Raw genomic sequence first — 25,352 nt, 5'->3', positions numbered from 1 at the left:
GTCTTGGTAAAATGCCTGGACCTACTCCTTCACTGTTGGGTAAATAAGTAAAAGCTTTGGATCTGCAGGATAGCTCACCAAACTGGAAGCTTTGCTTTCTCTATGGAAATGTGAAAGTGGTCATTTAAGAAACAGAATTTACATGAACATAAGATGGGTCTGCATAAAGAATAATTGAGCTTTAGGCTTGGAGGAGGCAGCCAATCAACAGGTGTGACTCAATTTAGTGATCTATCACCTGGGCCGATGGATCCATGTCGGAAATGAAGGTCCATGCTACTTTGCCATATTCCACTTAAATGAATGAAGGTAATTTGGCTTTCCTTTCCCCTTTTTCTTTCATGCACTCAAGTTTCTCATCTCAATCCTGTCACAATTTCAGCATCTCCTCACTTTTCTCATTTCTTTCCAGTACGATTCCATACGATTTTTAAGCGACAAGGTCACACTGGGTAAAAGAATGTACTTGAAAGCCAAGGGTGCCTCAGGAAGCCTTCTTGAATTAGGAGGCCTGGCTGCATCTCTTTTTAGGAATACCAGCTCCGAACTTCCTCTGCTTTGTCTTACTCCTGGCTAACATGCCGAAGGAAATCGAAGGCAATCAATAACTAGCCCACATGCTGCTCTAAGTAGAGGTGCAGTAAAGTTAGTACCAGTACATTGTGTCTAACAGAAATGTATTATGGCCTAAAGTGTATTGCTGTTAGCTAGCTATACCAGCTGAGCAGTTGAACAACCCTACTTTTTCTGTCATTTTACATTAATCCCTAAATCCATTCATATGGTTTGTAGTTGTACCACAGAGACACTGAACTGAGCCTCAACACACATAAGCCGTAAGGAATCATTTAGAGTTTAACTCAGATACACAAAAAATGTAATCTCCTAGTGAAGCGGTCAGATCAAGATTTACAAATTCAAGATCTGTAAACATTAATGCTCACAAACATATGGAACTCAGTAACAAGGAAAAAACCCTAATCTGCTGTTTTTCCGCAATGTAAATTTAGTATTAGAGGTGGTAACAGGTTATCCTGGGGGTTGGGGGGGGGGGGGGGGGTGCAACAATGGGAAATGTGGTCAGTAGTGTCAACTTTGTGGGTGTTCAGAAACCTTCCCAATGGTTTTCATGCCAAACTCGCACACTTAAATTGAATGCACAAAAAGCTGGAGTAAACACAGAATATGGATGTACAAACACTAGCATATTTTATGTGGTTGAGGAAGGGATCAAGCCACACTGAACAAATCCAGGTGGTGAAGAAAGAGACAGAAAGCTAATGTGCATGCCTGCTAAACTACAACCACACAACCAGCAGCACATTATCTGCTCATGAAAAATCTGGAGGTCTGAGTCTAGGAGTATGCAGGGCCATTATTTTTTCATAGAGTTCTATGCATATTCCAATCAATGTGCGTTGAGAACTGGCCTTTGCATGTTTAGTAAATTGGTCTTCTAATTATTAAGAAAATGCAAAAACATAGTAGATGAGTGGCCGAAAGGTGGCTGTAATTTCCGGCAAGGAACTGTAATGTAACAAGATCCAAGTGTCATAAATCCTTTGTGTGTTCAGCTACCAATTTAGTTCATGGAACACAATTGTCTGTATGTGTATTTGATGGGGTAAAACAATGTGTCAGAATTAATAGTCTGAAGTCCATGATTCAAGCAAAACAAACATGACAATCAAAATCATTGAAATATGAAACAATACAATTCTTAGGTATTGTTCTGTAAACTTCCCAAGTGTGCTCGATGACATGAAAATACAAATAATTAAACGTATGGAATAAAACAGTAACAAAAGAAGACATTTCACAATTCAGTGCTTGAGTGGTAGGTACACTAGTTTTTTTAATCATGTATGGTGTTTTGAGTAGACTTTAGAGCTGTTTTCTTTTAACACGAATACAAATATTACATCCAGTAGTTGCATTTTGGTACACTACAGACATGAACGTTTTTTTGCAGACGTTAACTAGAATCTGAGAACTTCCTTCACACATTTCACATACACATCATCAGGTGGGGGTTTCCTCTTGCTTCCTGGTTGTAGGAATTTTTCAAGTGTTGGGATTTTACTCATTCTTTCCTTGTAAACCTGAAAATGGGAAAAACACTTGTTGGAAACCAAGGTCAAGGAAATAACAATTGATCGAATAAAAGCGAAATATTTTACTAATGAGAACATTTGTTGCATCGGAAACTGGATTAACATAGCTTGAATTACTACTGGAATAGTGTCAAAATGCGTTAGTGCTAATGCACACTTTCTTTTTAGAAACGCATGTCCGTGCATCTTTTTCTCAGCAATCACAGGTGATAACTCAGGAGTCGAAGGGTGCACATCACGCTGATTTATGCAAAATATATATAATGAAAATGTCACTTACCCAGTGTACATCTGTTCGTGGCATCAGTCGCAGTAGATTCGCATGTTCTGCAATAGCTCGCCATCTGGTGTTGGGCCGGAGTGTTACAAGTTGTTTTTCTTCGAAGAAGTCTTTCGAGTCACGGGACCGAGTGACTCCTCCTTTTGTCTCCATTGCGCATGGGCGTCGACTCCATCTTCGATTGTTTTTCCCCGCAGAGGGTGAGGTAGGAGTTGAATTGTAGTAATAGTGCCCATGCAATGGAGTGACTAAGTATGCACCTATTTAAGGTTGAGATGATACATATATAAATAATTGAAGGTAACTTCCAAACTGCTACAGGCTCCCGGGGAGGCGGGTGGGCACATGCGAATCTACTGCGACTGATGCCACGAACAGATGTACACTGGGTAAGTGACATTTTCAGTTCGATGGCATCTGTCGCTGTAGATACGCATGTTCTGCAATAGACTAGTAAGCAGTTATTTCCCCAAAAGCGGTGGATCAGCCTGTAGGAGTGGAAGTAGTCTGAAATAATGTCCTTAATACAGCTTGACCTACTGTGGCTTGTTGTGCGGATAACACGTCTACACAGTAGTGCTTGGTGAATGTGTGAGGCGTAGACCATGTGGCTGCCTTACATATTTCTTGCATTGGGATGTTTCCTAGAAAGGCCATGGTAGCACCTTTCTTTCTGGTTGAGTGTGCCCTTGGTGTAATGGGCAGCTGTCGTTTAGCTTTAAGGTAGCAGATTTGGATGCATTTAACTATCCATCTGGCTATACCTTGTTTTGAAATTGGGTTTCCTGCATGAGGTTTTTGAAATGCAATAAAGAGTTGTTTAGTCTTTCTGATGTTCTTTGTTCTGTCAATGTAATACATTAATGCTCTTTTGACATCTAATGTATGTAGTGCCCTTTCAGCTACGGTATCTGGCTGTGGAAAGAACACTGGAAGTTCCACTGTTTGATTTAGATGGAACGGTGAAATAACCTTTGGCAAAAATTTAGGATTGGTCCTTAGGACGACTTTATTTTTGTGTAGTTGTATAAAAGGTTCCTGTATAGTAAACGCCTGAATCTCGCTTACTCTTCTCAGGGAAGTAATGGCGATGAGAAATGCCACCTTCCAGGTTAGGAACTGTATGTCGCAGGAGTGCATGGGTTCAAAAGGTGGACCCATAAGTCTAGTTAGGACAACATTTAGGTTCCATGAAGGAACAGGTAGTGTTCTTGGTGGTATAATTCTCCTAAGGCCCTCCATGAATGCTTTAATGACTGGTATTTTATATAGGGAAGTTGAATAGGTAGTCTGCAGGTATGCAGATATTGCTGCAAGGTGAATCTTAATGGAAGAGAAAGCTAGGTTAGATTTTTGTAAGTGAAGCAAGTAACCCACTACATGTTCTGGAGTTGTGTGTAATGGTTGTATTTGATTAATATGGCAGTAGCAAACAAACCTCTTCCATTTACTTGCATAGCAGTGCCTGGTGGATGGCCTTCTTGCTTGTTTTATGACTTCCATACATTCTTGGGTAAGTTGTAAGTGCCCGAATTCTAGGATTTCAGGAGCCAGATTGCTAGATTCAGCGATGCTGGATCTGGGTGTCTGATCTTTTGGTTGTGCTGTGTCAACAGATCTGGCCTGTTGGGCAATTTGATGCAGGGTACCACTGATAGGTCTAGCAGCGTTGTGTACCAGGGTTGCCTTGCCCAAGTTGGTGCTATCAATATGAGTTTGAGTTTGCTTTGACTGAGTTTGTTTACCAGGTAAGGAAGGAGAGGGAGAGGAGGAAAAGCGTAAGCAAATATCCCTGACCAGTTCATCCATAGGGCATTGCCTTGGGATTGTTTGTGTGGGTATCTGGATGCGAAGTTTTGGCATTTTGCGTTCTCCCTTGTCGCAAACAAGTCTATCTGAGGTGTTCCCCAGAGTTTGAAATAAGTGTTCAGTATTTGGGGGTGAATTTCCCATTCGTGGACCTGTTGGTGATCTCGAGAGAGATTGTCTGCGAGTTGATTTTGTATCCCTGGTATAAACTGTGCAATTAGGCGAATTTGGTTGTGAATTGCCCAATGCCAAATTTTTTGTGCTAGCAGGCTTAACTGCGTGGAGTGCGTCCCTCCCTGCTTGTTTAGATAATACATTGTTGTCATGTTGTCTGTTTTGACGAGAATGTATTTGTGAACTATTATTGGTTGGAAAGCTTTTAGTGCTTGAAAAACTGCTAGAAGTTCTAGGTGATTGATATGCAGTTTTGTTTGATGTACGTTCCATTGTCCTTGTATGCTGTGTTGATTGAGGTGTGCTCCCCACCCTGTCATGGAAGCATCTGTTGTTATTACGTATTGTGGCACTGGGTCTTGGAAAGGCCGCCCCTTGTTTAAATTTATGTTGTTCCACCACAGAAGCGAGAGGTAAGTTTGGCGGTCTATTAACACCAGATCTAGAAGGTGACCCTGTGCTTGAGACCACTGTGATGCTAGGCATTGTTGTAAGGGCCTCATGTGCAGTTTTGCGTTTGGGACAATGGCTATGCATGATGACATCATGCCTAGGAGTTGTAATACCATCTTTGCCTGTATCTTTTGTGTTGGATACATGCGTTGTATGATGGTGTTGAAATTTTGAATTCTTTGTGGACTCGGAGTGGCTACTCCTTTTGATGTGTCTATTATGGCTCCCAGGTATTGTTGTACCTTGCGTGGCAGAATTTTGGATTTTGTGAAATTGACGGTGAACCCTAGTTTGAAGAGGGTTTGTATGATATGATTTGTGTGATTTGAGCACTCTATTAACGAATGGGCTTTGATTAGCCAGTCGTCTAGATATGGGAACACATGTATTTGCTGCCTTCTTATGTGTGCTGCGACCACTGCTAGACATTTGGTAAAGACTCTTGGTGCGGTTGTTAATCCGAAAGGCAGTACCTTGAATTGGTAATGTATTCCTTTGAATACAAACCTTAGGTATTTCCTGTGCGATGGGTGTATTGGTATATGGAAATAAGCATCCTTGAGGTCTAAAGTTGCCATGTAGTCGTGCAGTTTTAGCAATGGCAATACTTCTTGTAGTGTGACCATGTGGAAGTGGTCTGATTTGATGAAAGTGTTCACTACTCTGAGGTCTAGGATTGGTCTCAGCGTTTTGTCCTTCTTTGGTATCAGAAAGTACAGTGAGTAAACTCCTGTGTTTATTTGTGTGTTTGGCACTAATTCGATTGCATTCTTTTGCAATAGTGCCTGCACTTCTATCTCCAGGAGATTGGAATGGTGTGTTGTTAAATTTTGTGCTTTTGGTGGTATGTTTGGAGGGAATTGTAGAAATTCTATGCAATAACCATGTTGGATAATTGCTAGAACCCAAGTGTCTGTAGTGATTTCCTCCCATGCTTTGTAATGATGACCTATTCTTCCCCCCACTGGTGTTGTGTGGAGGGGGTGAGTGACATGTGAGTCATTGTTTAGTAGTAGGGGTTTTGGGGCTTTGAAATCTCCCTCTATTTCTAGGGAATTGCCCTCCTCTATATTGTCCCCGAAAACCTCCTCTATACTGTCCCTGGTAAGTGGACGGTGTTGCTTGTGAGGTGCTGGCTTGTGTGCTTTGACCCCGAAACCCCCCTCGAAAGGGCGTTTTACGGAATGTGCTGTAATTCCCTCTGCTCTGCGGGGAGTAGAGTGCGCCCATGGCTTTGGCAGTGTCTGTATCTTTTTTGAGTTTCTCAATCGCTGTGTCCACTTCTGGACCGAACAGTTCTTTTTCATTAAAAGGCATATTGAGAACTGCTTGTTGAATCTCTGGTTTAAATCCAGACGTTCGGAGCCATGCATGCCTTCTGATAGTTACAGATGTATTAATTGTCCGTGCAGCTGTATCTGCAGCGTCCATGGAGGAACGGATCTGGTTGTTGGAGATGGTCTGTCCCTCCTCAACCACTTGTTTTGCCCTATTTTGGAAGTCTTTGGGCAGATGTTCAATGAGATGTTGCATCTCGTCCCAGTGGGCTCTGTCATAGCGCGCAAGTAGTGCCTGGGAGTTCGCGATGCGCCACTGGTTTGCAGCTTGTGCTGCGACTCTCTTACCAGCTGCATCGAACTTGCGGCTTTCTTTATCTGGGGGTGGTGCATCTCCAGATGTGTGAGAGTTGGCCCTTTTCCTAGCTGCTCCTACAACAACAGAGTCTGGTGGCAGCTGTGTTGTGATGAAAGCCGGGTCCGTAGGAGGCGGCTTATACTTTTTTTCCACCCTTGGTGTGATTGCCCTACTTTTGACCGGGTCCTTAAATATGTCTTTTGCGTGCCGGAGCATACCAGGGAGCATAGGCAGGCTTTGGTAGGAGCTGTGGGTGGAGGAGAGTGTGTTGAACAAGAAATCATCCTCGACCTGTTCTGAGTGGAGGCTTACGTTGTGAAATTGTGCTGCTCTAGCCACCACCTGAGAGTACGCGGTGCTGTCTTCTGGTGGAGATGGTTTTGTAGGGTATGCCTCTGGGCTGTTATCTGACACTGGGGCGTCGTATAGGTCCCATGCGTCCTGGTCTTGGTCACCCTGGCTCATGGTGGTGTGAGCTGGGGAGTGTGATGGCGTTTGTGCTGGTGAAACGTTAATCACGGGCGGAGGAGAGGGTGGTGGTGTAACTCTTTTCACCACTTTTGGTTGTGGTGCTTGTTCCGTCTGGAACTCCAACCTTCTCTTTCTCCTAATGGGGGGAAGGGTGCTTATTTTTCCTGTCCCCTGCTGAATGAAGATACGCTTTTGCGTATGGTCCACATCAGTTGCTTGTAGCTCTTCCTCAAACCTATGCTTTTGCATTTGGGAGGTTAGCGAGTGCTCTTCTGTATAAGAGCCCGAAGCTGGGTCGCTTGCAGTTTGTTTCGGCATCGAAACTTTGTCTGCGTGTTTTTTCGGCTCAGAGGTGACTTTTTTCCTTTTCGGGGCCGAAACCTCTCGGCGTCGATCTGTTTCGGTGCCGCTGTCTCGGCGTCGAGCCGTGTCCACACCGGCATCTCGGTGTCGAGGCTTGTCTCCAGCACTTTCTCGGTCCCGAGAAGGCTGCGTGCCGGTGTCTCGACCGGAGTCGGACGATCTCGGCACTGTTTGGGCCTTTTTCGGTGCCGACGGTCGGTCACCGAATTTATGGGTCGAGCCATGGCCTGGTGGCAGTGGCGTCCCCTGGGCCTTGTAAATGTTTCTTTGTGTGGTTTTCGACGTCTTACTCACGGTTTGTGTATCGTCGAATCCTTCGGAGTCTGAGTCTTGGATCGAGAAGGTACCTTCCTCTTCCTCGAACTCCCGTCGGGCTGTCGGTGCGGACGCCATTTGAAGTCTTCTGGCTCGACGGTCTCGGAGTGTTTTTCGGGACCGGAACGCACGACAGGCCTCGCAGGTGTCTTCGCTGTGCTCAGGTGACAGGCACAGGTTGCAGACCAAGTGTTGGTCTGTGTAGGGGTATTTATTGTGGCATTTGGGGCAGAAACGGAACGGGGTCCGTTCCATCGGCGTTCCTCAGCACGCGGTCGGGCCGACCAGGCCCCGACGGAGGATCGAAAAAACTACCCCGAAGGGCACCGGAGCTCTTCGATCTTCGATGCGGTGTTGAATCTAAGTACGCCGATCCCGAACGCAACAATACCGACGAAAATCTTCCGAAATTAACTATTTTTTCCGTTCTGAAACTCGGAGCGACAGGAACACGTCCGAACCCGATGGCGGAAAAAAAACAATCGAAGATGGAGTCGACGCCCATGCGCAATGGAGACAAAAGGAGGAGTCACTCGGTCCCGTGACTCGAAAGACTTCTTCGAAGAAAAACAACTTGTAACACTCCGGCCCAACACCAGATGGCGAGCTATTGCAGAACATGCGTATCTACAGCGACAGATGCCATCGAACATGTATTTACTAAACAAAGGGTTCAAAGCCAAGATAGAGAGTTATCCAAACTGAATTGTCTTAATTTACGAGTTGTGGTCTTTTAATAATGTATGGTCTAGTTTTAGGTGTGATAAAGGCCTTTGTTGGTTTTTCTCCTCCATATGGTCCGTGATACTCCCCTGTTACAGGTTGCCATGAAGGGAGCATAGGAAGGGCCTGGGAAGTTTGGAATTGGAACTAGACAGCAGGGTACTACCAGGTCATGGATGTAAGTCAGGATTCTACTTCACTGGCTCGTAGCAAGTTAGACTTGATTAAAAAAAAGAATAAAAGAAACCCTAATTCACATTATGTATTAAAACTGAAGAGGCGTTGGAGCGTACAGGCCTGGGCAGTGAAGAACATTGTTTTTTTAGGGAACAAAATAGTTTCCTGCGCATTACATTCCAATAGCAAACTCTCCAATGCTCACCTACTTCATGTGCCTACGTTCATCATTGTATAGTAACGCACAGACCCGGATGCCCCATCATAGAGTCTGCGTAACCGGAACACTTTCCTTCTCCTAGTTCAATCAGGGGGCAAACGTTTGACGCTAAGCAACTACCTACGACAATTAATCGTGTAACTACGTGCCCAGGTTTTTAAAACTCTCCTTCAGATGTCAACTCTTTCATGCTCACCTTTCTAACTATAATGTATGCATCCGATTACTGCTACCAATAAAAAGACGAAAGAAAACACATGTCCATGATTACCACAAACCTCTTTCTATCCCATTTCCTTTTGCGTAGAGACCAAATACCCATAACATTTGTTTATTTAAAATGTCATTACCTGCAGCAAAGGGAACTCGGAAAGCACGGATTCACATTTTTCTTCAGTCATTAAAATTGCTTCAAACAGGTGTACATCCGCCCAACTTAATTTGTTTCCAACAAGAAAATCTTGGCCGTGATCTTTTAAAACCTAAACAAATATTAATAAGAACATTGTGCATAAGAGACAATGGACACAGACAGCAAAGCATGCAATACACTGATATTTCTTAAGGATAGGACTAATAAACATGTTGTAGAATAGCACTTAATGCAGCCACCGAGATAAGATTACCCATTTATCGCAAGCCAGGCACCAGTGGTGATAAACACCAGTGGGATGGCACATTGCACATTCGGAAACCCACTGCATTCAGATGCACGTTTTAAAAACATTCATGTTCTATTATTTTTGTTTTAGGGTCTAGTCTGTGACTGCATGCCTCTCGCTTGTGAGACTCTGCTGTGTTCAAGACAGGGCTCGGAGCCCGCTTGCCACTCACCATTTTTGGGTTTGCCTGGCACTCTTCTTTGCAGCCTCGTAATTCGTCAAGGCACGCCTGGCACCACTTCTGTTTTTCTGTGTGGAGCAGGGCTCAAGCACTAATTGATGCAACTTAATTAGTGCCCGCTGGCTTTTTGTGCCTGCTGCGCATGTTTTTGGCAAAGTTTTATTTTTTAAAGCTAACTTTATTTTGCCAAGTCGTCTTTTCCCAGTTTCTTCTCATGTTATATTTTGTCTTTTGCTCGTGGGAGCTGTTGTCAAAGGATGGCAATTAACTTGTTCAAAATATAAGAGCCAATAGCATTGCAAATGCTTGTTTAATGATGCCCTTTCAGCAGCTTCTAAGTTGGAAGCTTGGCCATGTGCCTACCACTCCATGACAGAAACTGAAATGTCTGGGTAAAGACTACCTTTGTAGTTTAAAATTTAGGTGGGTTATATTGGGTATGACTATGAACAAGCTGTGTGTCTGCACAGATGAGAGGTCTTTATTTTCGATATAAGCACTGCCTGTGGTGCAAAGCCTGAAAATTGAATGGTTTTAGAAAACACACTGAGTCTTCTTGAGAACATAATTGAACAGGCAACACTTTTTAAGGAAGAAAGCATGGATGCAGAAGATATGGGATAAAATACTGCTGATGAGGCACATATAAATGCTAAAATAAACAATATCCAAGACAACAAAGTTGATGAATTTACATATGGCAGCAAGTTTGGATTGCCTATGGTTCGGCATTTAAAGATTAATTCACAAATGGTAAGTCAGAGGTTGGCTATTATATTTAGATGGCTTATGTAGAATGGAGGACTTCCAACCCTACTGAGGGTCCACCATCATTAAACCCTTTTTGAATAAAAGGAGCAACGATAACTACGCCTGTTATCGTTTTATTTCTCTGACAGATATGCCACCTAAAATACTTAACAAATTTGTGCTGATGAGATTAAAAGATTAGTGTAAGGACTATTCTCTGATGCCTGTAGAAGTGTCTGGCTTTGTAATGTCAAGCTGCCCGTAGATCAGTAGAAGTAAAACAATTACTGTATAGCTGCTTTGTTGACTTCTGAGCAGCTTTCTACTTGATAGACCATACTCAACTAGGATATCAACTGAAATAAAATGTCACCAGGGATTTAAAAAAAACATTTAAGTGTTGCACTGAAAAATGGCAATAAGTCCACGTTTCAACTAATGGTAAATTGGTAAAATAGATCACCATTAAAAATAGTCAAAGGCAAGGATTCATTCTGGCTACAACAACCTTTTGCCTATTTTTGTGAAATCTCCCAAGAAAATTTGTGAAAATGTACTCTTTTTCACAGTGTTGCAAGATTTACACATTGAATGTCTTCTGTTTTGGTCAACCTGATATTGAGTAACCAATTCCTATAGGTTTTTAAAGAAAGATTAAGGATGTGCACTGAAAAAAATAAAGTCACTGTAAATATTGGTAAAACAAACATGATGTGTTAAATAAAGAAACCAGGAAAAACCGATTGGTAGCAAGGAGGATCAAAAGAGTAGATGGTTAGTGAATACCAATATCTAGAATGAAGTTCTTCTATCAATTTATCCTAAGATCTACACTGGATAAAATAAATGAGGGTCAAGACCTTTAGCACAATAAATGCATTACTGAAGTGTAAGAGTTTGTAGGCTTCGTTTGTAATTCACTGTTATACAGTTGCTAGTAATGTCATACATTTGTTTCTGTATGAGCATAAAATTATATTCTTGGATGGTTGTGTAAAGTTTCCCGACCTGGCGAGTTTAATAATGCAAAGTGTTCTAAAACATCATCAGTCAGCAATGATAGAAGTTCTTAGAGGTATATTAAGATGGTGTCTGAGTGTTTTATTAGCAAAACATCAAACATACTTTTTTTGTAAAAATGAATGAGATGGAATATGACAGGCTTTAAAAAATGTCTTTTAGCGACTGTAAATAGTAAAGGTCAGGTTATAAATGTTTGAAGAATGATTGAAAGAACACGGTATCCTCCAAGGGTGGATGCCACTCCCCTTGGGCATTTCTACAAAGTGCAGTAAAAGGACAGTTAGAAAGTTGTCTGAAAGCCTCAGAGAGGATCACACCTGTTTGTCATCAAGAGCTTCCATTGCAGTAATAAGAGACTAGCTGGGATCCTGAAACTGTAATAATTATTTAGTATTATTCACGAATGCCAATTAGGCAGATGCTTTTTGTCGCTATGATAGTTGGTGCCAATACCTGATGGAAATTGGGGCGTTTAATGACAATGTTGAAGGATTATGGGGGAAAATGCTTATTTTTTTGTCATTCATTAAATATGATTGCACATTAGTTTTACAACTTTCTCATTATTTACATCCACTATTTATAAAATACAGATGTTTAACATCGTTGGTACCATGAAACATTAAGAAGTGGCCTTTGCCTTGGCAATATTAATGGGCTTTGAAAATATGCTTTTAATGATAATGTAAGTCTTGCCTATTTAAGAGTGTATGCTCAATGGAAAGTATAATATAAAATTAAGACAAATACCAAGAAGGCAAAGCAGAAACAAAGACGCGTATCCATCAATAACTTAAGTAAAGTGGATACATGTGTGGGGACATAACCTTTTTCCAAAGGCAATTTTCTTTTGCATAATACAGAGATCCCATTTTGCATCTTTCTGCTTAGTTCGGAGTGGTGTGGGATAGATGGATGCAGTTTTCCATTGACTGGGTGATAGACTTGCCAGTCAGGCTATCTTATACAATGGTACACCCTAAACAGTTGTTTATGTTCTGGGGTCAGGGTGGGAATAAGCTTGGGGCAGAGGAGTCAGAGGGGTAGGACCGATTCCTCGTCCCCCATTCTACTCCAAAGAGAATAATTTGGTCCTTCCACTCTCCTTTAATGGTGAGCATCTGCCAAATTAAAACAATTCCGAAGACACATAAGGAAACAAACTGCTGAATGAGTTCAGAAAATGGCGGAAGAGGATATTTTTCCATATGGAAAAGATTGAAAATCTATAACTTCTGTAGAGTTATTTTCAGGTGCCAAACATTTTAAACTTGTGTAATATCTACCTAATGAGTAAAGTGTAAACTCCAATTTATCCTAGTAGATTCCACTGCCTCATCATCCATAAAGCAGAGATTGATAGGCTTTTATGTTTGCACTATTCTTGCTGGTTACAGACGGGACCAACATTAAAAATACATTAAAATACATATGTTTGTTATCTCTAGTTTTTAGCCTGAATCTGGAACTTTAGCACATAGAAGCCCAAAAGCCCTTTTAGGCAAAGTCTGTATTTCAGCACCAATTCATTCATTCATTGAGTTGTAGCAGCCAGTTACTATCACATTCCAGGAGACCTATCATCTCAGAAAATTGAATTTCTTTGATATGGCTATACAGACAAAGACTGCCTAGTGTTTTTTTCACTATACGTTCAGGCCTTATTAACAAGCAGTAGCATGTTTTATAGCAAAGCAAGACAAGGTCAACAGAAAGAGCAGGAGCACAAGTGTCCATCAATCAAAGTTCTCGTATGGGCATTATATGAAGATTAGGAAGTGTTGGACAGAACAAGGGATAGTCGACTTTTTAAGAGTGAGATAAGACTGTGTAGACAATGGAGGGATAAGAGAAAAAAGACCGACGGGAGACACTGGTAGGGAAAAAACAGCAAGAAAGATGGAGTTGAAGAAAAGAACAAAAGGTGGTGTGGACATTGAGGGAAATGGTTCAGAAGAGAAAAGGTGCAACAAAAATGGGGGAAGGGAAGGACAACGCTAAATTTAAGATAGGATTATAGTGGAAATGAGATAGGGAAAGGATAAGAAAGGAGAGGGAGAATAAGGAGACAAGAGGGATGACAGTATACTAATATTTGGGCCTACTCACAAAGGCAATTTGGGGTATTTAATGTAGTATCCTGTAGTGCTATTTTACATACTCTTATACGTCTTTTGTGATCTGGCCCAAAACCTCTAATATGGGAATGTAATGGAGGTATTTAGGGTTGTATATTCATATCCAATTATTACAAACAGAAAGAACTGTGCCTGCTTTGCACTTTCACTAAGCAGGAGTTGGACGTTTCGGGCTGACTCACAATGGCACGTACGAGTATGTAAAAAAGCTTTTAAATGATTTTGTCAATCAACCACACTGACATCAAAGAAACAAAAACAGCCATGCACTGAAGACCAGAGAAACAGCCCCGATAACTCTGATCAAGAAACCATCATTCTCATCTATCCACTAATGATTTCTTGGCTGAAACCACCTGCCATAGGGCTGGGCCAGCCAGCAATGGAGTAACACGTGAAAACTGCAACTCCATGCCATCTGCCCTGATCCATTGCATCCTGATTACTGATAATCATAGAACATTTCCAGTGCCACTGTACCTGGACACTGCCAATGGTAATCCATCAGCTGGCTCTGGGCGACAGAGTAGCTGAAATTACCTATGGTCCGAACTTGTCATGGAGCAGCTGAAAACAAATGGCATAGAAGGATGGGTGCCACCTGAGAATCCCTCATCAGTTTTACCAGCCAGGCTGCAATTGACTGGCACAGCAATGGTGGAATGGAGTTCAAAAGACTCTGATGAGGAACAGGAGAAGAAGACCCTTTCAGGACCCTTCTGCACTCAGACTTGGAGCCAAAAAAAATCAAGATGGCTGTGACAAATATGTAAATTCCTGGATTGGGATCTTTTTAGATGGAAAGGACAGTTCACAGAACCATGAGGAAAGAGGGTCGGTGAGGAATCTGCAGTTAGTCCCTAGCAGCGAAGGCTTTATCAAAATGTAAGTAACTTGTTCTTCTGATAGAGGCTTCCAATTGCAGATTCCTCACCTTTGAATAGATACCCAAACAATACTTTCTTACATCCTAGGTGGTGGGGTTGTGAGCTGGCTAAAAATCAAAAAGTCCAGTAGGACGGAGCAGGCAAAATACCCACCTCGACGGACCTAGCTGTCCAGACAACAGTGGAGACATATAAACATATGGAGAGACACCCAATAACCACCTCACAAACGTCCAGACAGACACTCAGCAAGTCAACACAATGGGAGCAGTCTTGGATCTGGTAGAATGAGCCCTTAAGCCTTCCAGTGGCAGCTTTTTAGCCAAAGCGTAGCAGATCTTAATGAAGAGTATAATGCAGTGCAAGATGATAGGTTTCTGGACTTCCTTGCTCCAGTAAATCCAGTGAAGAGCTGATCGTCCACTGGGTGTTCTCTGGTATGATCAATGTAGATGCTGACAGCCCTTTTCCGATAGAGCGAATAGAGCCTCTTCTCCTCCTTAGAGGGGTTAGGCGGAGCAAAGAACGTCAGAAGTGTGACAGCTTATCCGATGTGGTAAGATGTTACTATCTATGGCAAAAAGGAGATAAGAGTCTGAAGAGCCAGCTTGTCTGGGTACAAACAAGTATAATGGTGGGCTAGCTGAGAGAGTCCTTAAACTCATTCACCCTCCAGCCCGATATCATGACAACCAAGAAGTCCATCTTAAGGGTGAGTAACCTGAGAGAGAAGTTGTGCATAGGTTCAAATCGAGAGCACATTAGAAAAGTCAAAAATACATTCAAATCCCACTGAGGCACGATAAAAGGAGAAGGTGGAAACAAATGTTTCAACCCTTTAAGAAGACTAATTGCAACCAGTGACTTGAATTAAGAGGGCTTTTCTGGCAAGTGTAAAAAAAACGTCAAAATGGCTGTATGATATCCCCTAACAATGCCCAAAGCAAGTCCATGCTGGGGAAGGGACAACACAGGCAAGAAGACCTCAGACAGCTTGGTATGGAGTGGGTCTACCACGCAGGTAGTGCATCAGGCCACAAACGTATCCCAATGGCGGGTGTATAGAGACTTGGTTGAGGAACACTTGGCTGCTAGAATGACATCTACGTCCACAGGAAGAAGGCCAAAGGCGCTCACCTTCCATTGCTCAGTCGCTAAGCATGTAGGTGGAGTGTTTGCAGGTTGGGGTACAGGACCCTGCCCTGCTGCTGCCACAGAGGGTCCTCACTTATGGGCACCCAGATCAGATGACAGATGCTCAAGCGTAGGAGTTTTGGCTAACATACTCTCTGCCCAATCCTGAGCCTCTAGGATGATTTGGGCCCAGTTGGTTTCAACTTTCCTCAAAAAACTCAGGCATGACAGGTATCAGCAGAAAAGTGCACAGAAGTCCTGAGTTCCACTGTAAGTGCAATGCGCCTCTAAGTTAGAGTCCCTGTGTGAACTCCGGTGCGCAGACGCAATGATATTGTGCGTTCTCAGTAGTGGAAAATAGATAGAGCCAAGGTCCTCCCCATTTGTGTAAGAGACCTTCGACCACTTCCAGATGTAAGCACTATTCATGATCCACAAGACATCGTCAGCGGAGTCCATCTGAGCTGGTGTTGCACCACCAAGAAAATATCCTGGAATTCCAGCCACATCCAGAGATGCAGGGCCTCCTGGCAGATCATGACCCTACCCCAGCCTGATTGTTGCAGTACCACATGGCAGTGGTGTTGTCCGTGAATACCTGAACCAGCCTGCTTTTGATGGCTAGCAGGAAGTTTTTTAATCCCAAACGTATGGCCTGCAGGTCCAACAGGTTGATGTGAAGTCAGGCCTCAGCCAAAGACTAGATACCTCTAATCTCCTCCTCTCCCAAGTGGATGGCCCATCCTAGAAGTTATGCAGCGGTCACCACTGTGAACACTGGGTGGGGAAGGGTGAGAGGTCTGCCACAGCTGGTCTTTTGCAGTCTAGTCTGAAAGGTGGATTAACTCCGAGAGATCCCCTGGTGCTGTGCCCACTGGGACCTCAGATCCCACTACAGAGCCTATGTATTCCACCTTGCATGCTTGACCTGCATGATACAGGAGGCCATCAATCCCAGAAACCCCAGCATCACGCTCAATGAAACACTGGGGTCATAGCCTGAATGCCCTAGACGCTCTGCTCCCGGGGGAAAAGTCAGGTGTGACTTCAGCACATTTATAGTGATCTCCAATGATGTTAAAAGGTTCGCCATAGTCAGGAGGTGGTTGACGACTACCTTGGCTGAGCCTACTTTTAGTACTTAGTTGTCAAGGTAGACGAAGAATGGGATTCCTTACTGCCAAAGATGAGCTGCAACCACTGCCATCACCTTCATTAACACGAGGGCTACTGGTGAGGCCAAGAGGGAGCACAGTGATCTGGAAATGCTCCTGGCCCATCATCTCTCCTTTAATTTCCTCCTTTTTATCTTTTCTCTATTTTCCTTCACTTGTTGTCCGTCTTTTTCTGCTCCTCGAATTTTCTGTTTCCTTCTTCCCCACCATTCATTCATTCCTGCCTTCTACAGTTTTTCTGTTTTCCTACTTTTTCCTTGTTTCCTTTCTCATTCTTTAACTGCTTTTTTTCACTTGTGTCTGTTTATGTATTCTTTCTCATCTCTCTATCATTATTCTTCTTTTTCTGATTCTTTCTTTTGTGACTAGTTTCCTCGCATTTTCTTTCCTCTCTCGGTTTCTCTTTTCCTTCTTTCTTTCTTTCTTTCTCTCTTTGTCTCCCTTGCTTTTTCACATCTCTCGGTTTTCTGTTACTCAAGTGCAAAGGGACAAAATTGTTCCTTGGGGATCAAAGAGGTAAACCTTTTGCATATAGCTCTTGTGATTTTAATTCTTTTTGCTCACTGGGCACGATTGAGGTAATTAGGTGGCAGTAATTTACTTCTCCCTTGTGTACCCTTGTAGTATCTGAAATTAAGCAGTAGATCAGGATGGTTTTCAGTAACCAGAATGTGAATAGCGGACCCACGGTGTGCACTGAAGCAACAAGTGGAGAAGGTATTGAAATATATAAAATATTGTATGAAAAATAGGTGGGTTCAAAGAATAAAAAGGGTAGTCCTCTTTATCATCTAACCCTTGAGATAGAAAGGGCTGTGAGTTTCCCTACTGGAAGGGGCTAAGGAGGTCCTTGAAAGTATGACTTCTCAACGTGTTTCTCAAGAGGAGAAGTGAAAGGAGAAGTTTCAGCTGTGATGGAATGTTGCTCTAGATTTTAGGTGTGTACCTGGAAACCTTTGCTTTTGGTTTTTTTCCAAATCCTGGTTTCAAGTCTGATAATGCCTGTTGTTGTGTGTTGCTTTGGCCTCGTGAGAAATTTAGATTTTCGGCAAGGCAGTGTGATGGGGTGGTTGTTACTCTGTGGATGGATGCAAAACGATTAGAAGATGATAAAGGCCTCAAGGGCCAGCCAGTGCACACATATCAAGGTAGGAAGCAGGCAATCATACAGTTTTAGCCTTTGTTTAGTAAAACAGCAACTTCTTCAATGGAATAAGTGGAAAGTTGAGGACGAAGGAAAAGGTTGTATGTTCATCATTAAGGATAGTGAATTTTTGCCTCCAACTCAGGATGACATTGTTAATTTCTACACAGAAGTTACAGCTGGCATCAGGCTGTTTCAGTTAAGATGGTGATGTTGGTTCTGAGGAAGTGGTCATTTTTGATGGAGACGCTACACTTATGAAGAAGTACAGTCTGAATACATGTAACTTCAGTTTGGAGAACCAGTTCTGGTTCCTTGTTAGTGCCATAGGAAATATGGATGTTGGTTTTGTTACAGATCACCATCTGACATTCAAACTTTGGTCATGGCAAGGCAACTTTTCATACAGAGTTTTTGATTGCTGCAATACTGGTGTATCTTTATTCAGTGGGTGGCAAGGATGACCATCAGAGTTTCTGGTTGTAGCCTGAGTTGTATAGGGGGAGAAATGAATCCTTGGGATACTCTACAACTCAGTGGTAGCTGCTGGCATCTAAAGGTGTCCTTGATGAGGATTTATTTCTCCCATGGCAGTGAAAATAAATGTGGGCCAACAAGAGCAACTACATTAATAAACACACATTCACACAGTTAGTACTGAAGTGCAGAGATCAAATGCCATGTTATACCACACTACAGTGAGACTGACATAATAAAAAGGACTGTGTATTGCCCCACTTCTTGCATGTTACAATGACTTTACAAAGGGAAACAACTCTACTCCTAATCACAAGGCCTCTTCAATGTGATTTTACCTTACTGCACAAACATAGGCCCTCATTACAACTCTGGCGGTTGGTGAAAAAACAGCACGAATACCACAAACAGGCTTGCGGTAAAAAAAAAAAATTGAATTATGACCACGGTAGAAACCGCCAACACAGACAACCACTTTAACACTCTGACTGCCACTGCGGTAGCAACAAACACTGCAGCGGTAACCGCCAACAGCCAGGTGGAAGACAATGGCCCTCATTACAACCCTGGTGGTAAATGCTGCAGACCGCCGTGCTGATGGCTGCCAACATACTGTGACGGTATATTGTTACGGGCATTATGACCCACACAGAGAAGTCCGCCACTATACAGACACCCACACAAGTCCGCCAGCCCAAAGGTCAGTGATAAGCTGGCGGTACCAAAACCCACACCGTTGTGTTACGCCAACAGAAATATGCCCACAGCATCAAGACCCACGAATCCCCGAGGCGGTCATTCAACGTGGTAAACCATTGGTGGTACACACCGCCGCGCTCAAACACACACAACCTAACAAAACTACACCACATTGGACAATTCAAAATATACACACCTGACACACATACACACACCACACCCAATCCAATATAAAACATACACCCGCAATACCCACAACCCCTTACAACGAAAATCAATATTGCCAGCTGAGAGAGAGACAAGCCAGGAGCACCAACTGAATCAGAGCCACAGAACACCATCACCCATACACCATCCACGCACCCCACAGCACACACCCCAACACATCACCCCACACATACCACTCACACTACACCCATGGCACCACAAAGACACCCCAGGTTCTTTGAGGAGGAGCTAAGGGTCATGGTGGAGGAAATCATCCGGGTAGAGCCACAGCTATTCGGATCACAGGTGCAGCAGACATCCATTGCTAGGAAGATGGAGCTATGGCGGAGAGTCGTGGACAGGGTCAACGCTGTGGGACAGCACCCCAGAACAAGGGATGACATCAGGAAGAGGTGAAACAACCTACGGGGGCAGGTGCGTTCCGTGGTAGCAAGACACCAGGTAGCCGTAAAGAGGACTGGCGGTGGACCCCCACAACTAACAACATGGGAGGAGCAAGTCTTGGTGATCATGCATCCTGAGGGCCTCGTTGGAGTAGCAGGAGGACTGGACTCTGGTATGTCAAATCTTTACTATTATATCCCCACCCTACCTGCATGCCATCACAAACACCTACCCCTACCCTCATCCTCATCACCTCACCTCACCTCACATATACCCTACCATCACAGCCCACCCATCCCAATACCAAGCCCTGCATACAACACCAATGCATGGACCCCCCATCACCACAGCATGCACACTAGTGACAATCACTTAGCCAACCAAATCACAACTCACACAACCCAAAGCTGCCTTGATATTAACAACAGAGGGAAACCTACCCATGCACAAGATGGCACACGCAGAAACAATAACACTGCATTTACATCCCCACAGGACCCCCACACAACGTCACCAGAGAGGAGGTGCCAGCCACATCCAGTACCCCCTCTCCTCCCCAGAAGAGGCCCACAGTGATGACAGCAGCTTTGCATGCCTGGATCACGATGACCAACCTGGCTCATCTGGGACCTCTGGACAGTCGGTTACCCAGGCACACTCCCAGCCCACCACAGAGCCTCACCCCTCAGAAAACACCACCACAGCACCCATCCAGCGGGTCCATACCTCTGTCCCCAGGACACGTCAATCAACAGTGTGTCCACCACTACAGGGACCCCAGGCAACTCCACAAACACAGGATGATCAGGGACCTGGGTCAGCGGCAGTGGGCACATGGTTGAGGGGACAGAGGCACAGGACAACAGGGAAGCTGGGAGGACAGGAACAGGGGACTAGCATTGTAACTGGTAGTGCATGGCCTAGTGCATAGAGCAGTCATCCCTTGTTCTGGGGTGCGGTCCCACAGCGTTGACCCTGTCCACGACTCTCCGCCATAGCTCCATCTTCCTAGCAATGGACATCTGCTGCACCTGTGATCCAAATAGCGTGGCTCTACCCGGATGATTTCCTTCACAATGACCCTTAGCTCCTCCTCCGAGAATCTGGGGTGTCTTTGTAGTGCCATGGGTATGGTGTGAATGGTGTGTGTGTGTGTATGTGAGGGTGTGTGGGGTGATGTATTGGGGTGTGTGCTGTGAGGTGCATGGATGGTGTATGCGTGATGGTGTTTTGTGGCTGAGATTCAGTGGGTGCTCCTGGCCTGTCTCTCTCTCAGTTGTCAAAATCTTTGGGTTGTAAAGGGTTGTAGGTAGTGTGTGTGTGATGTGTTTATGTGTGTCAGGTGGTGTATATTTTGAATTGTCCGATGTGGAGTAGTTTTGTGTGTGTGTGTGTATTTTGAGAGCAGCTGTCTGTACCGCCAATGGTTTACCGCAGTTGAATGACCGCCGCGGTCATTCGTGGGTCATGATGTTGTGGGCGTATTTCTGTTGGCGTAACGGTGTGGGTTTTGGTACCGCCAGTTTATCACTAACCATTGGGTTGGCGGACTTGTGTGGGTGTCTGTATAGTGGCGGATTTCTATGTGTGGGTCATAATACCAGTAGCGGTATACCGCTGCGGTGGCGGTATGTTGCCGGCAGTCAGCATGGCAGTAAGCGGCACTTACCGCCAATGCCGTAATGCGGGCCATAATATCTTGCATCCTGGTTTTGGTTAAATACCTTTTTTTTTTTTAATATACATATGAAAAATGACACAGCATAAGCTATGTATGCAAATGCTCAGATAGTAAAGAAATTATAATTTACCTGTAAAGTTGGTTTGTAATGTATGTTTACATGCTCTGCACATTCCTTCCATCTAGTGCTGCACTTGCAATATTGCAATTTGTTTTTGTTTGAAGCAGTATTTTTTGTTAAGGTAACTAGCAAGGACAGAGCTCCAAGCTTCTGAGACCCGTTGATATCAGAGCACACTGCAATACGCTTAACCTTATTTGCTGCTGGATTCCTGTTCACAACATCTGCAGGAATTGCAAAAGTAACATCAGACCTCACCTGGAAGCTGGCAGCGTTGCTCTGCTAGGTGCTGCATTCAGATTGGGAGTAAAGGGGAGCTTTCTTTCCAATATGCAGACAGTGAATACAGAATTTACGGGCCACAAAATACTATATTTTTTTTTCTGGAAAAGGAAGATGTCATGAATTGTGCAGAGCTTTAGAGTCTTCAGCTCCAATCCATCAAGGCTGTCTCCTGGTTTGTCTCTTATTTTATTGATATTACCCCCATGATTACCACAAACGTAGTGAAGATGACTGACAGCTGATAAAGGGTAAGAGTACTGAGATATGCTCTGAACTCAGGTGGCCTCACAAGCAGAGAATCCCATCTCTATCTGTAACTTTTGTAACCGTTTTCTATTTGAGGTGACTTGGGATACTGCCACTAAAACCCACTAAGACACAAAATCCATGTTAGATTATTTTGTTTCACCATTGGTCTGGACATGTTATTGAGTGCTCCATAAATGGCTGTTCACTGAATCTCAACACTAAAGGACTGGAAAGACCAAAGTCTTTCACCACAGCATTGAACACATCATTTAGTACCATCAAGGATCAGATTAGGCTGGAGAGTCAGGGGTCACATGGTATCAGAAGGGCTCATGTGGGGGCAGTGATGGGAAATTCTCCTTTTAAATAGTGTTGAAATTATAACAGCAAATTCCCAACGCCTAGACTGTAACTGTTGTTGACAAAGGGATCACAATAAAAGTGTATGTTCTGCTTGCAAGACACTTCAATCCAAAGATTGTGTTTTTCCATCCCTAAAAGGGTGAGTTAATGTGTAGAGATCCAAAACATTAAGAGCCTCGTTACTACTTTGAAGGTTTTTTCGGAGGTCCGCTGCAGTGGCAGCTGCCAAAAGACCGCTATGTTGGCGGTAATCGACCTCTGTGTTAAGTCATTCTCCGAAGACCGCCAAAAAACAGCCACAAAACCTGACACCGCCAGACACAGGAGGGTGGGAAAGAGGCGGAACCACCAACAGCCCGACAATTCCATCCACCAGATTACAAGCCTAAAATCAACACAGCGGATCTTTCACGGCGGTAAACCATTGATGGTGCGAACCGCCGCGCTCAGAACCCACTACTGTCAGAATACAACACCACATTGGACAGTTTGGATATTCCACACCTGACACACAAACACACACCTACTCACTGCACTATAACACACCCCCACACAACCCACAATCCTTTGCTAAAAAAAAAAAAAAAGATTCGATCTTCACATACACAGAGCAGGCAAATACTTATAAATCACCATATGCACATATACACATCTCACTTAGCACAGACCACACAACTGCACTACCAACACAAAACACACATAACAAGCACACACACACACACCACAAGCGTCACTCATTCACAATGCACCACCCACACCCCATCAATCAACCCATTCTGCACCCTTGCACACACACACAAACACACAACCTCAACACAACCACTACCATGTCCCCACAAAAGCACCCACGGCTTAGAGACAAGTTAAGGGTCATGGTGGATGAAATCAGAGTAGAGCCACAACTGTTCGGAATACAGGTCTAGCAAACCTCGATAGCCAGTAAAATGGAGTTGTGGCAGAGAATAGTCAACTGGGTCAACTCAGTAGGCAACTATCTACACACACAAGGGAGGACATCAGGAAGAGGTGGAACGACCCTAGGGGGAAGGTGCTTTCCATGGCATCACAACACCAGATCACAAGACTGGTGGTGTCCCCCCCCCCCCAAACTCCTGCCCCACAGTTCACATCTTGGGAGAAGAAGGTCTTGGACATTCTGCAACCCGAGGGCCTGACTGGAATACCTGGTGGACTGGACTCTGGTAAGTAACCACAACTACCATGGCACACAATTGTCATGTGCTGCATGCTTCCTCACCACCCAAATACTCCCCAATCCACTGTATGTCTCACTACACCTCCCACCTATACACCCAATACCCCTCTCCTACATGCCACACCTCCACCCAGCCCAACTGCCCACATAGCCCTTGGCAAAGGCCCAGACAGCATTGGATAATACTAGCACTATACAACACACAATGCACTAGTCCATCTATGTGAAAACCTGCAATCTGCACATCAGATCACATCTCTTGCTGTATGACTATAGAACTAGCTATACCAACTAGATGGTACGACTGAGGACCACTTAATAGCAATGGAAGCAATGCAATGGCTCAACACAATCCCCAACAAGGCTAAACACAGCTACAGCACTATGACTAATCAATTTGCCAATAATCACGATCCACAACCCAGAAATTGACCCATCATGGTATGGAATGTAAGATGGCATACTCCATGAACATGCACAATGTGCACAGACAGGACAATTAACCATGTATACTCACATACCCTCCTCTCACTGGGATACCATGCTGCAATGTCAAGCCATTTCCTCTCACAACTAGCAAGCCTGAATAGTCACTGGCTAAAAATGCAGAACGGTCATGTGAACTATCAGAAAGTACCAGTACCCAACCACAGAGCGAAAGTTACTAAACCTGAATGACACCAACCCAAACAGAGAATGATACACATGCCACAGACCACTATCTACCACCAATGGTATGCTGTGCCGCATCTGTCATTGTCATTGCTGGGAATCACGTCAAGCCACTGTATGCATATGATAAAGAGATAACCAAACACGTTCAATTATTAACTCTGTCTCTCACTCCATCCACAGGTACCCCAACCAGTGCCACCATGGAGAAGATACAAGAGGCTGCCAGCCCTCCTCAGGATGAAGGCCCCAGTGAGGACAACACATTGGATGTCTACACACGGACGACCTACCTGGCCCATCTGGGACACCTGGTCAGTCTATGCATCCCTACCTCACCCTGCCCACATCAATCCCCTCCAACCCTGTGGCTTATACATCACAGCCAACCCATCATCCCTAAACCTGTTTCCCCAAGGACTGTTCAAACTATTGGGGGCCCCACAGTACAGGGACCTGAGCCGACCCCTCACACCCCAAACAATGAAGGTCCTGCAAAGACTGGGAGTGGGCACACCATGCTAGGGGCACAGGCACATGCACATGGGGGCATGGGAGGGATGCTGTGGGCCCTGTGGGACTCTACTGACCAGGAAATCACCTCCCAAGTCCTGGGAGAATACCAACGATCCCAGGACCGGATGGGCCAGATCATCACTATGTTGGGGGAAACCAAAGGCTGTAGACATAATACCACCAGGCCCACAATGCCACTGCGGCCTCCATTACAGGGGTGCTGAGGGACATCAACACCACCCTGCGTGCTTCCTCCACCCACTACCAGGCCCCTACCACTAGCAACTTAGCATCTGAGCCATCCACATCCGCGGCAGCTAGTGGAATGGTGGCCCTGCCAGGGGAACCACAGCCCTCAGACCTCCCCTTCCAAACGCCCCCCCCACCCCTTCTGTCCCTAGTCCCTTAGGTGCCTGCCTGTCCCCTTGATGCCCCTACCCTGTGGAGGTCATATAGCAGTCAGGCGTCATGTAGGGGCACACAGAAGTGCCATTTGTGCCTTTAGCACTTTGAACTTTGGACTGGCCAATGGCTTTCTCTTGGTTTATAGTTATTTATTTATTGCTATACATTTAATATATCTGAGCCAACCAGTTGTTGGTTCGATGGTAACATACTTGCCCCGCTTTTCTT

General features: G+C 44.3%; 1 protein-coding gene across 1 annotated transcript in view; it reads right to left on the bottom strand.

Moving 5' to 3' along the window:
* Nucleotides 1-1,830: 1,830 nt before the first annotated feature.
* The window catches only part of LOC138296564 (glutathione S-transferase 3-like), a 113,548-nt gene continuing 90,026 nt past the window's right edge, over nucleotides 1,831-25,352 (bottom strand). The window contains exons 6-7 of the mRNA XM_069235803.1: nucleotides 9,085-9,216; nucleotides 1,831-2,102 (exon numbers count right to left, since the gene is read on the bottom strand). Of these exons, the coding sequence (XP_069091904.1) occupies nucleotides 1,980-2,102; nucleotides 9,085-9,216 (255 nt within the window). The 3' untranslated portion in view covers nucleotides 1,831-1,979. The remainder of the gene's footprint in view (nucleotides 2,103-9,084; nucleotides 9,217-25,352) is intronic.

Source organism: Pleurodeles waltl, chromosome 5 (assembly GCF_031143425.1).
Source record: "Pleurodeles waltl isolate 20211129_DDA chromosome 5, aPleWal1.hap1.20221129, whole genome shotgun sequence".
NCBI classification, from domain to species: domain Eukaryota; kingdom Metazoa; phylum Chordata; class Amphibia; order Caudata; family Salamandridae; genus Pleurodeles; species Pleurodeles waltl.
The sequence above is the reverse complement of the archived record's forward strand: the minus strand, read 5'-3'. Positions and strand labels throughout refer to the sequence as shown.